Genomic DNA, 13,474 nt, shown 5'->3' with positions numbered 1-13,474 from the left:
TTTGGGTTGTTGTAGAGATAGGGCCTGGCTTTTCCTTCAGAGCCCCTCTTCTCCTTCTCCAGCTTTCAGGCATTCTTGGAACTTGAGGGCTCCACAAAGCAAAGTTAGCGCAGGCCCTGAGGCTGAGATGAAGGTGTGGAATGTGAGCGCCCTCCTCCAGTTTTGTCTTACTAGAAAAAGGGAAAAAAGTCAGACTAGCCCAGTCTAGACATTTTTGTTTGTTTGTTTTGTTTTGTTTTGTTTTGTTTTGTTTTGTTTTTCCAGACAGGGTTTCTCTGTAGCTTTGGAGCATGTCGTCCTTGAACTGGCTCTAAAGACCAGGCTGGCCTTTTACTCACAGAGATCCACCTGTGTCTGCTTCCCAAGTGCTGGGATTAAAAGTGTGTGCCGCCACCACCCAGCCAGTATAGACTTTTTATTATTATTAAGACTTAGATTCTGGGACCACAGAAAGGCCACAGCTACAGCATTACCTGGGTGGGGAATGCCGACCCATTTCTCATCCCATGAGGGGCAGCTGCACTGTGCCAGGTCACTGCCCAGAAGAAGGGACTAGGGCTCACTCCATGGAGGTTTCATCGTGGCCCATCTTCACTGTTTGGCTCATAGGAATGCATGGTCCCATTGTCAGACTATGGCCAGCAATGCAATGACGCTTGCAATGCATGCAGGCTCTGCTCCCGCCGTGGGTGGTCTCACCACGTTAATCTCATAGACCATAAATGCCCCTGGGGGAACACAGCATGACTCACAAAGCTAGGAACCCCAGCTCTTGGCATAATTCCAACACAGAACACATAGTTGATTGATACTTCTGGCTGACTCCACAGTCCCCAGGCAAGTTCACAGCCAAAGGGCAGTGGGTCAGACTACAGACTCTTCAGTTTAGGGCTTCACAGCCTGACATGTGAAAAGCCCTAAACACTCACGGGTGGGTCTCTCATGGGACCTCATGCCGGCAGCGTATGTGACCTTGTCTGAGACTCCTGCCCTTCCTGCTGGCTCTTCTCCAGCAGTCCAGATAGCAGAACTCTCTTGCATCATGTTCTTGCTTCCAGCTAGCCATATTTTTGGATTTCTCTGCAGCCAACATTGCCATCTATATCAGGGCTTATTCTACACTCAGCTGTTTCTCTCCCCCAAGCCCAACACCATCCTAGAGAATACCAGTGGTTCTCAACCTGGGGGTGCGGTTCAATGATTCTGGTGGCCTATGACCATTGGAAAACACGTTTTTACATTGCGATTCATGACCGAAGCATAATTGCAGTGATGAAGTAGCAGTGAAAATAATTTCATGACTTGGGGGGAGGGGTCACCCCCACATGAGAAGCTGTGTCAAAGGGTTGCAGCCTTAGGAAGGTTGAGACTCACTGCTCTAGATGGAATCTCATGACTACATGATCTCCGCCCTCCATTTCTTGTGTTGATGTCTCTTGTTTCACATCTGTTTCTGCTGGTTTCTCCTGGATTCCTCTCTCTACAACCTCGATTCCCGGATACACTCACACCTCCCAGAGCACATTCTATGCTGTTGGTTCACTGAATGTCAGAATGCCTGGTGATATGTTTCTCTGACTGCAGATGGCGGACCTGCATGCCGTCCCAAGGGGCATGTATGATGGGCCAGTGTTTGACTTGACCACCACGCCCAAGGGGGGCACCCCAGCTGGCTCTACTCGGGGCTCTCCCACTCGGCCAAACCCGCCAGTGAGGAACCTCCACCAGTCGGGATTTAGCCTGTCAGGTGAGTGGAATGAGCCTGTGAAGAGAGGCAAGGAGGAGGAGGAGGAGAAAAGTCCAGTACCCCTCGCCTGCAAACTCAAGGGAAATGCATTCCCTGGCCCAGCGCTGGTGTTCTCTGAAGGAAGCTGATCAGTGTCGGGAAGCAGGAAAGGTTTTCTAATCAGCAAGTGGTCTTGGTAAGAAAGTCAAACAAGGCCTTGCCAGGTTCAAGGTCAAGTTCAAAAGCTAGCAAATTCTTCTTAGAGATTGGACCTAGCTGGTGCAGGGCAATGGAAGTGATCGCCATGACTTGAGAGTAGTCTTCTCTGTCAGTGTATGAGAACTATGGTGTGTGTGTGTGTGTGTGTGTGTGCGCGCGCGCGCGCACTTGCGCGCGCGCATGTGTGTGTGTATGTTTAAATCTCATTGTGCATAAAGCTCAGACTAGTTTTCATGTTCCTCAGCAGCAGCTTCTTGGGGCCTAGTTCCTCTCCATAGTGAAAATGATGCCAGCAATCGCATCCACTGACTTCCAGGGACTGCATATTTATCACGGGTTCCCTGTATTACCCATCTCATTGATTCTCCAAGAACTCTTTACTATAGAGAATGATAAATTTCTCCACAGTTGTCTTTAAATGGGGGTATGGGGGATAAATGTAGGTTTGCGTCTCTACGATGGCAAAAGAATGTGCTAGGGGAGCAATGTAACAAGTCAGAAAAGACACTTTTACAGGGGAGGCCACAGCATATAGAGAAAGGAAGGGAAGACGCAGGAGTAGAGACCATGGAGAAGAGGTTATGAGAGATTTAGGGAGAGCTGGAGAGAAAAGGGCTCAACATTTTGGGGTAATCCTGCCAAGTAGTGACGGTAACTACTGTTGCCAAGCAGTTTGAAGTGTGTTCACCTTTATGGCCACACTAGTCCATAAACATTCAGGAACTCCTTTCTGTATGAGCTCTTCTAGCTGCATAAACAGGGGGCCTTGACTCTCCAGCTTGGTGGCCTTGAACCGACCTCTCTGCTCTGGAATCCCTCCATCATGAAACAGTGAATTGTGTTTCTCCCAAACCACAGTAGTGAGGATGCAGTGGAATAGTCCGTGGGCTTTAACACAGGGCCAGCCACAGTCAGCAGAAGCAGCCATCTCCATGCTCTTGCTAATATTGTTTATGTGTACAGCACCAGATGAACTCTAGGGAGTAATGTGTGCTTCCCTACCAAGACACTATGAATAGGCGAAGTTCATGACTTGGTGTTAAGCTTCTTATGCACCAGGAAAGTTCTTAAGATCTACTGCTATTAAAGTTACTCACCATCTCTTTCCCCAACACCCTCTCTCCCCATGTTTTTCCCTGGGACTTTGTCTCCATCTGCAGGCACCCAAGTGGATGAGGGTGTCCGCTCCGCCAGCAAACGCATCGTGGCGCCCCCTGGAGGCCGTTCTAACATCACATCCCTGAGTTAAGCAAGCCCTCGCAAAGAGGGAAGCACACGCAAGAAGAGATTTTTTTTTGAAGCCAAAATGGTACACCGATATTTAAGAAGGAAAGTGAATCCAAACAGTTGCGATCTAAAGAATCAATAAGCCTCAAGCCTTATGTTCCCCCAATGTTATGCTCGCTTGCCTAGCTTTATGAATTGCTTTGATTTCTGTTGATGCATTACCTTAATTTCTTTGATTCCCCCACCCCACTTACATGCATGCGATCAGACAGGCCACTAAGGTAGAGTCTGCATATTATAGTGTTGAGAGCGTATGGAGCGCTGCATCTTACGACAAGGGGGACAGATGAAGCTGGGGCGTCGAAGTGGGGATGTCAAGAGTATGAACAAAAGGCACGAAGGTTTCTTTGGGTGATTGGGTGGTGGGAGCACAAAGGGGCTGGAGTGGGGTGCGTAGGAGGGAGGTGGGTGGGCTGGGGGAGCAGAAGGGCATTGCGTGTTGTGTTGATGATGTACATTCATTTCCCACGGAGAATGGCCACGCGTGGCAGCTGGATGCTGCACCATAGTCCCCTGGGATCTGCAGAGAAGGCAGGAGGTCTTTGGTTTCTAGACTTCATCACATCCTTGCCAAGTAGATTTTGTTTCTTTAATCATTTCTTAAGTGTTAGAATCCAGTCAGTTCTTCTACCTTTTTTAATGATGCCCGTGTTCGCTTGCGCCTCCTTCTCCTGCTGCTTTCTAATCCTTTTGCTGGTTGTGACGACCACACAGGCTTCTAGAACACAGGGAGAGGTCTCCTTTCTTCCTTGGTGCTCACCAAAGGCTGCCACAGAGAGTGCAGCACAGGCTCTGGTCGGGGAGAGCAGTGACGTTTCCACATCTTTCCTCTCGGTCCTGGGGAGGCAGCTCTTATGCTCCTGTCTGCAGGCTGAGGGGAGACACATGTTCTTGCCCACTGAGTTAGGATCTTGGCAGAGATAGAGTCAAGGGTGATGGGAGTGGCTCTCTCTTGACCTTCTCAGATCCAAACACATTCGGGAGTTTCCTTTCTGGAAAACGGGCTTTCTCAGTTATTCTTAATCTTGACCCCTGGTAGTAATGTTAGCTTCTCTGGGAGTAAAGCAGAGATTTAGGGAAGCCAGCCTTGAGTAGCGGCAGAATACGATGTATAACCCTGTTTCCAATTCTAAGCCATGTGTTTCTACTTCTCCTGGCAGGTCCCAGGGCTGGGCTGCCACATTTTAAGTGGTACTAACATCTCTAGAGTGAGATGCAGGAAGTGACGTGATGTACCCTTCTTGGCATGGCACAGAGGAGGAGAAGGCAGCAATGTTTGCACCTCCTTTGTCTGCCAGAGTTGGAAGTCCATGCCCCTGCCACACTATTTCCAAAACCAATTGTGAACCAGGTTCTCTGAGCAAGGCAGGGTCTACAGAAGCCAGTAGACTCTCCTGCAGGCAACATGCTATTAACCTTAGCTCGGACTTTGGTGCTGCGGAGGCCCACTTGGTAAGAAACAACACACTGTGGAATATCCTCTGAGGCTCAGAGCAGGGCCCACACGCCTTCTAAGAACTTAGGAGAAATCTCCATCTCCGCCATCAAGTGATTTTTGCTTGTTTTTGTGTTTTTGGAGGTGGAGGGTTTTTGTTCATTTTGTTTTGTGGGACTGGACCATGGAGTCCAGGGCCTCCCACGTGCTAGGCAGGCCTCCTGCCACTGTGCCACACAGGGCCCCCAACCCTGACTGTCATAAAACTCTGAAGTAGTGAAACACAAATGGTTTGACTAAGAATGAATTTGGAAATAGCAGAAGAAGAGGATTTCCCTGAGCAAGCTAGTTTCTGCTCCAATCATGGCAAAGGCTTGTTCAACTTCCTAACAGGGAATTTTACGATTTTAGAGTTCTCATGGTGCTTTCAATTTAAAAGGACTTTTAGCAGAAGAACATGAGGAGGATGTAGTCTTGAATTATAATTCAAAGATTTAGGGATTTCTCCAGGAACTCAGAAAGATTTTTATAGGGAGTGTTCTGGATCTGCAGCGTGTACACTATATATATATATACCTCAATAGCCAGGCTTGGCTGCAGTATAGGTTGTAGTACCACCTGTAGCCACCAGAGGGCGGAAGCGACGTGTAAATTAACTAATTCTGGGCCACCCCAACTGTGCGGTGGTTTCCCATGCCTGAGACGAACTGGTCCCTCCAGGGCCTCTCTGGTCATGAAAAACAACCTTCTCTGGGTCATCGGCACTGCACTTGGGACTGCCACAACGTGCTGCTGTGCTGAAACTTTGTTCCACTCAAGCGTTTCCCTTGAGGGTTTCTTGAAGCCCTCAAGGTTGGCCGGCACCATCTTGGGATGCCTCCCTTTCTTCATTCACTATTAGTAACACCCAAGCATAGAAATAGCCGAGAATCCCTTAACACCTCCTCCACTATTTTCTTAATATGATAATTTTTCTAAGCAGCTTGTTCCTTGAGTTAAATTTTTATATTTAAATTCGTTCTGCTGCTAGATACATCAGACAGCACCAGTCACGGGGTTTCCCTGAAGGAAAACGACAAGGCATGAGGGCTTCCTTTAAGCTCACTGGCATTCTATCCGAGGGTGGGAGGACATGTTGGGTACTAACTTCTCTCAAGCAGCTTTTGTCATTCTGGCTTTCCACTCAGCCCCCTCGAAGAAAACCATGTAATCTCCAGACCTCATGTTAGTTCTCAGCCCCAACGACAACCTACTGACATTCATTCTGAAGGGCCACAGACGTGAGTGGTTGAGACCATCTTTCTGGATTGGTTAAATCAGCTCCCACAGTGGAGATATTTCTTTCACTTCTAAGTTTTTGAAAATAATAGAATTATAGTGGTCCTCCAAAATATTCTTTCCCCCACTTCAAAGCCCAGTGGTTCTCTGGGTCATTTCTTCATGACGATACTCTGAAATCTTATCTCATCTCCCAAGACCTGATTCCAGCTCTGGACTCCCTTCTGCTCATCCTACCAAGTACCTACCAAGAGGCAAGTGCTTCTCAATATTGATTTCTGCCCCAAGGCCCCAGGTCTTCTCCCCGAGACAGCCCCAGCTTGTGCCCCGATGCAGTCACGGGCTGGCCGAGGCAGCCAGCGTTCCTCGTAATTCCCCTTTGAGACATGGTGTGTGGGTGTTCAGTTCTGTGTCTGGTGGCTATGGACAGACGGTGCGTCTCCCTGTGACCTGTGCTAGCTGTGAGGCAGCTCGGAAACTGAAGAGCTGTTTGGTTTGAACCGTGAAGAAAAACTGTGTATTGAGTTAGCTGAGATTAAAGAGACAAAAGCTCATCAAGTGACTGTTAATGTAAACCTGGTTATTAAAATAATTACAAAAATTACCAACACTGCTCTCCAGTCTTTTGTGCACGCAATACCGTTTCACCTAAGATACTGAAACTCGGGGAGACTGGGAGTTTCAGTGGTTGAGAGTGCTTGCTGTGCAAGGAATAAGGACTTGAGTTCCAATCCCAGTATTCACATAAAAAGCTGGGTATGATCACCGTGTATGTCTGCAACCCTAGTATGTGGTGACCCATGGAGACAAGAGGATAACTGAGCTTCCCGACTCCAGGCTCAGGGAGAGAGAGACCTTGTTTCCTTGGGGGGAAGTGATAAAGCAGGACATCTGATGTCCTCCTCTGGTCACCAGGATTATACATATAGATGCCCAGCCACACAAAAGTGTACACGTTTAACACACACACACACACACACACACACACACACACACACACACACACACCACATAAAAAATTACAAAAGCCAAAGAGAAAGAACCCTCACAGTAAGACAGAGTTAGTAGAGAAACCAACAGCAAACCTGTTGTCAGGTCAATGACCAACGGTTCAATCTGTCTACAGTTTTCTTTGAGATTGAACCATTGGTCATTGACCTGACCACAGCAATTGAAACTTTGGGGAATAATTAATGTTTTCTGATAAACAGTCACATTCATTATTACATAAAAAAACATACATTGGGGGATAAGTCAACCTGACTCTAAGACAGAACTTGTAAAGGGTTGATTCAATCCCCAGCATGGCAAAAATAGAAGCAAACAACCAAAATAACCCACAAATAACAAAGAAATGAAAGTCCAGTTCTGGGCTCTTGGATCATTTTGGCTGCTGGGCTTCCACCACATCTCTCCCTGTGCTGGGAAATATCCCTGGGTAAAGTTCTTGTTTACGTAGGGCATTCAGTGGTGAGGTAGCCATTGGTACACAGATGGGACTCATAGTGGGGTTGTAGGCTGTCTGAAGAGCTCAGACAGAACTGGTCAGACACGGCATTGCTGACTGTAAGTGTGAGCCCAGACAGCTTTCCATCTCAGTCCAGCTTTCCTGAAGAGGTGCTTCTGCCTTAGTAAAGCTCATTCCTTGTGGAGGCAAAACCAGTCATTGACATCTCCAGGTTTTTGTTTTCTCTCCCTAGTGAGCCCAGAAGACAGATATTCCCTCCATATTCTCAGCCAAAGAGGATAAGTTTATGAAGCCTGGTGAAGCCTGCCTCCCTTTCCATGACCAAGGAGCAGCTAAGCCTGGTAAAGACTTGAGTGGCTTTAAAAGGAGCCATCAGCACTTCCAACGATCTTAGTTAGGACTCAGTGTTTTGTGAAAGATGAAACAGCTTTTTAAAACATGGATGACAGAGACACATTGGCTAACCTTCATACCTATGGAGTCTGGAAGCGTTCAGCAGCTGAGTCACACTTGACCAGGTCAGGAATAGGAACACTGAACAGGGCTAAGAATAGCAAAGGCATTCTGGTTCCAAAGAACATTCAAGAACCAGCTCTCCAAACACAACAAAAACAGGGAACAAAAACCCAGGAAAATAAAGGGACCAGAGCAACCTGCAAAGTGAGATCACATAACTAAAGCTGGCACTCTTCAGAATCTAGCAGGCTGGGTGCTGATCTTTGCTTGGCTGACTACTGGGAACAGCATACAGGACACTAAGCATGGCCTACAAAACAGGGCAGTGGGTATGCGGAACTCCGAGGCCACGGACTCCAGGCTTGCTGACTATGGAGCTGCTGTGAGCTTGTGAGTTAGCCGAGAGGTCCCATGGTGCCTGTTGTTCTTCTATCCCAGATAATGGACCTTTGTTCTTCTATCCCAGATAATGGACCTTTGTTCTTCTATCTCAGATAATGGCCCTTGGAACATTTACCTGTGGCTATGGCATAAGGAAAGAAACCTTCTGTACCCTTGGGGCACAAAAGATCTCAAAAGACACATAAGGGTTGTTTGTAAACTTGAGGATGTAGTAAAAGGCAGAAGGCAGGATTCTGGTGGCAAGCCCTCCGTGAATGCGCTAAAATGTGCAGATACAGCTCTCCAACACCGTCCCTGCTGAAGGCGCATCCTCCCCAGTGTACGCAGAATAAGAACAGGTGACCCGGGATGGCCAGACACACGCACAGCTGACAAAGGAAGGCCAAGGGCAGATTGTTACAGATGACATTTTAATCTGTGCAGGCACATTTACATCACATAGGCTATGGCTCAACAGAAGCGTACTTTGTTTTTGTTTTTTAAGTTGGGGGCTTCTAAATCAGCCACCAGTTCAGAACAGCACAGAAAAATGAAAGTCAGAGTCTCAGTGTCTAACATTGGGCAGACACACAGCTCACAGTGAAGAACAGTCACAGGTGGACAGGAGGAGGAGGCAGATGTTGTGTGGACGGAACACAGGGACACGGAGGAGCTCAGCAAAGCACTTGCCATGCCTGTCCACTGAGTGACTGAAGCATGGAAGCTCAGCATCCCTGGCAACCTCGAAAAGCAACACAGGTCTCAACCGCATCAGCACCCCCTTTCCTCGTTCCTCTTCCACATGTCCACTTGGAAAGCCATCGTGAGAGGAAATCCAGTCGTTTCTGGATCTCCACTAATTAATTAGATTAACATGATTAATTTAGTAATATTCTGTGCTGTTTGAGATTCATTCCTGCCCTAAAGATCATCCCAGCTAACACCAGGGCTGCTGTGGGGTCACTGGCCCTTAGCAGGTCCCTTCCATTCATCCAGGGAGTGGGGATCACGGCTAGGGTTGCTCCATGGGTAAGGCTGCCCCATCCCTCCACTCTGGGTCATTGGGAATTCCTGGAGATAGCAGTTCACTGGCGTATAGGGAGTGGGGTCACAGGCAGGACACTCCAGGGGCTCTGTCTGGTACGGGAGGAAACGGGAGCGATTCTTGGAGTAGCAAAAAAAAAGCGATGAAATAATCACACTGTTTCTGATGTTCTCAATCCTAATTCAGTTCTTCTTAGAAGTACAACTGACGGTTGTTTCATCTGGGAGGTGCTAACATTTAGCTCAAATTAGGGAACAAAACCAAGAAGCAATCACCAGGAGCATTAGGGAACATTGGCTTTTGTTTTGAAATCACTTCTTTACAATGCTCAGCAGTGGGCTGTGATCAGTATGTTATTCTTTACAGCCAGATGCAGTGATTCTGTTTCTCCTGGTGCCATGGTCCTAACCAAGGCCTTCGTGCATGCTCAGAACACATTCTACTGCGGAGGTACAGACCCAGGCCAACGTTTCATTTCTTCTTTAACTTGAAACACAATTGCGTGCCACTTATCTGACTGGCACTAGAAATCTACCTAACCTCACATTGCACCAGAACTAACACATAACACATCCCAGTTCTGAAAGCCAGCAGGACTCAGGAAGATGCTCAACGAGAATAAAAACGAGGAATTGGTACTTCTGAGATCCCATGCATTCCTATCCCCACCTTAGTGTTTAAAGATGCTAAACAGTCCACATCACCCCGGAGCACACCTGCTGGCCCTGCTGGCCTTTGGAAACCATTTCCGAAAGCTGCTCTTTTGGAGGATGCCAGCAAGAACCAGAAGAAGGAGCCAGGTGAAGGAAGAGAATCCATCGCACATCAGGTCCTCAATGCAGACAGATAAAAGGCTGAAGCTGGGGTGTATGTGCAGTCCCTGACCCTGGCTGAGGTGACAGTCTGGAACAGAGTCCAGTCACCTCATTTTCGCTATGTCTGACCCATTCAATGCCCTGAAAGTAAGGGCAAGTGCTTTGAATTAAACAGTAACTAAACATGAACAGACTACCACAAATAACAAGTGAGAACTTCAGAGATAAGAGTTGGATAAAAGAAGTAGGTTTTGATTCTTTAAAAAAAATATGGTTGCTCTTAGTATATAGGCACTGTAACAGCCATGTCGAAAATTCTGGAGAACCATAAATGTTGGTCTTGGGTTCAGCTCCCGCTTCTCTGCACAAACTTAGTTGTTGCTGCAGTATCTACCACCTATTTCCACCTGTCTGTCTTTCCCAAGACTGCAGGTCCTTTGAGCCAGCTTGCTATCATCATGATGACCACTAGATGGCCTCCGGTTTCAGGAGTTGAAAACAATGCTTTCTAAAGCCCACATCCTTCTTGATTCTACCCAATGGCACCAGTAAGACATCCAAAGAGATCCTTCCAGGTTTCATTTGCATCGGTACAGTGTAGTTACGTGACACGCACATTTACACGAATTACACTTTGCACACAATTGAACTATGAAGACAGGAAAGAGTGAGACATCAGTAATGTTTTAAGTAGCTAGGCAACTCCTGCTGGTCACGTCACAGTGAGCATATTGTGGGGACATCAGTGTACCTGAACTTGACCTCTGGGATCTGTAAGCATCCTGCTGCTTTAAATGTAATTCTAGTCTGTGGCCATGTGTGAATTGTCCCATATTTTAGCTGGCCAATATGAAAAATAAGGGACCAGACAAAACAAAAGCAAAACAAAACAAAAAGTAACACGTTTCACGACAGAAAAGCAACGGACTGGTTAAGTTTTCCTTTCCTTGCGCCATGTGGAGTTAGAAGTTTCTCAAGGGGAAGTTTCACCAGCTTCCAATTTTAACATGCAAGGTGACTCTCCTGTGAGGTATGATGTCACTGAACTGTTAGAAGCAAACCTGCCATCATTGGGGCAGCACTCTCTGACCCTCTCCAGAAGCAGGTCTCTGACAATCCTGAGGAAAATCGGCGCTCAAGGGACAGGCATACCAGAGACTGGCAAATAGAGTCGAATATTGTACAACTGCCATGCTGAAAATATCACAGCTTGCAGCATTTACTAAACTTCTGCTTAGTGCTTATTAAACTTCTGCTTGGTACTCCTTCTATCAGTACCAAGTTCAACTGAGCAAGGCCATATCCCTGAAGAGAAGTTGAGAGGCCATGTGCACAATAGGTCCTTGCTAACAGATGCTGTGTCAACAAAGGTCCCCCCTGCAAGGTCCTAAGAGTTTCTACTCCGAATCGGACCTCCATATTTATTATTGATGGAATATTCTATTCCTGTCTAACCAGGCCTTGGAATTCTGGCCTCTGTGTGATATTCTCTAGCCCTGAAGAGGCTCACTGCATACAGTGTCCATTTTCACAATGCCATCAAAAAGAATGAAAAAAATAAATCTATACTGAAATATTCATCTGAAAATGAAAATAAAGGTTGTTTAGAACAGTAACTGTGACATTAATAGACTAAAGGCTGACAGAACTCTCTACCTTCCAAGCGGTGACCTAAAACAGAGGAGGAAGTTCAATGACTGTTCAATGACTGGCTTAAGGTCACAGACTCAATGTGGTGCAGTCAGATCTGAGGAGCTCAGAACCAGGGCTTCCTTCACTGTAGAGTGTTGCCACCTTGGAAGGATATTCATTCACATTCTGTAAGTCATGAGGTGTGGAGAGGTAAGGACTTCCATTAGCTCTTCTGGATGCAATAATGAGAAGTTTCTGGCCAGGTGCCGAGAACTGTCCCCCGAAGATGATGAAGCTTCACAGATTGTTATTCTGGCCATCTTCTTCTTCTGGGTTGTTTTTGGCTTGTTCCAAGGCTAGATTTGCTTGTCTTTGATTAAAGTCTCTTTTTACTCTTAAAGGAGAGAGAGAGATTGTTCATTCAAAGGAAAAATGAACTTAAACTTTTGAAACAATAGCATATAATTGAATAATTTTTTACTATTTTAAAACTTAATTAAAATATAATCACGTCATTTCTTACTCCCTTCCCTCTGTCCCACCCCTGTTTGTCTGACCCAGGCCCCTCCCAAGTTCACTCCCTCCTCCTCTTTAACAGCTGAAGCTGGAAGTAAAAATGAATAAATACATAAATACAACCTGCTGAGTCCATTCAGGGCTGCCTCAATTTATAAAGAGGTAAGAACTGAAAAAAAATCTTAAAAATCATGTGTTGGGTTGTCAAAATGGCTCAGGGGGTAGAGGCACTTACCAACAGGCCTGACACCCTGAGTTTAATCCCTGGGACCCACAGGTGGAAAGAGAGAAATGGTTCTTGCAACTTGTCCAATGACTGCCCCTGTCCCCCCAAATGTTAAAATGAAACCTTTTTAAACTGTCGCTGTGATTACAATCCAGTTTCCCTAAGTAAAACTACAACACTAGGGTTATTTACCAGAAAAAAAAAACCCACTGGCAGAAAAAAAGGCTTTAGAAATTTCAAAATTTTTATCCTATATTTGCATAATTTTAGAATCAGAAAAATAAGAGCTTAAAATCGATCAAATCTCTGCAAATGAAATCTGCCTAAATAGCATCATTTCAAGCTGCTGGTCTTCACCCCATTACTCACTTTTCTCTGTTGAAAATGATAAATTCCTTCTGAACGGCATCAAGGTGCTCTTGAAGAAGACAGGACTTCAAGGTGAGCATAACAAAGAAACAGAAGCATGCTTAGATGACACACAGGGACCACAAATAGCCAATGACCTCTATTTGGTGAACAACCTGGATCGAATCCACAAGTGCAGATTGGTCATAGTTTTACTGCTTGCTGTGGGACAATGGTCTTTTATCCTGTCACTTGTATTATTTTTTAATCAAATGCTGATTGGCCAGTAGCTAGGTAGGAAGTATAGGTGTGACAACCAGGCAGGAAGTAGAGGTGGGGCAATGAGAACAGGAGAATTCTGGAAAGAGGAAAGAGTCAGTCTGCAGTCGTGACCCAGATGCAGAGGAAGCAAAATGTGACTGCCTCTCTGAATGAGGTACTGAGCCATGTGGCTAACATAGACAAGAATAATGGACTAATAGAAGTGATAAGAGTTAATAAGAAGTCTGAGCTACTGGGCCAATCGGTTTGTAATTAATGTAAACCCCTGTATGTTTCTTTGGGACTTAGTGACTGTGGGAACAGGGCAGGACAGAAACCTCTGTCAACAACTGCTAACACAGTAGTGGTTAACCCACCGTC

The 13,474-nt window shown here is 46.2% G+C and overlaps 2 protein-coding genes across 3 annotated transcripts in view; one reads left to right on the top strand and one right to left on the bottom strand.

The window, feature by feature from the left end:
* The window catches only part of Dpysl3 (dihydropyrimidinase like 3), a 19,653-nt gene extending 13,104 nt beyond the window's left edge, over nucleotides 1-6,549 (top strand). The window contains exons 7-8 of the mRNA XM_005356049.2: nucleotides 1,585-1,747; nucleotides 3,106-6,549. Coding sequence (XP_005356106.1) covers nucleotides 1,585-1,747; nucleotides 3,106-3,194 — 252 coding nt within the window. The 3' untranslated portion in view covers nucleotides 3,195-6,549. The remainder of the gene's footprint in view (nucleotides 1-1,584; nucleotides 1,748-3,105) is intronic.
* Nucleotides 6,550-8,672: 2,123 nt separating this feature from the next.
* Nucleotides 8,673-13,474, bottom strand: part of Stk32a (serine/threonine kinase 32A) — a 128,751-nt gene continuing 123,949 nt past the window's right edge. For both annotated transcript variants that reach the window (XM_005356048.3, XM_026783586.1), the window contains exons 12-13: nucleotides 12,854-12,918; nucleotides 8,673-12,136 (exon numbers count right to left, since the gene is read on the bottom strand). In XM_005356048.3, the coding sequence (XP_005356105.1) occupies nucleotides 12,040-12,136; nucleotides 12,854-12,918 (162 nt within the window). In that variant the 3' untranslated portion in view covers nucleotides 8,673-12,039. The remainder of the gene's footprint in view (nucleotides 12,137-12,853; nucleotides 12,919-13,474) is intronic.

The sequence above is a fragment of the Microtus ochrogaster genome, chromosome 18 (assembly GCF_000317375.1).
Source record: "Microtus ochrogaster isolate Prairie Vole_2 chromosome 18, MicOch1.0, whole genome shotgun sequence".
Lineage (NCBI taxonomy): Eukaryota > Metazoa > Chordata > Mammalia > Rodentia > Cricetidae > Microtus > Microtus ochrogaster.
This window is presented reverse-complemented; position numbering and strand designations above follow the sequence as displayed.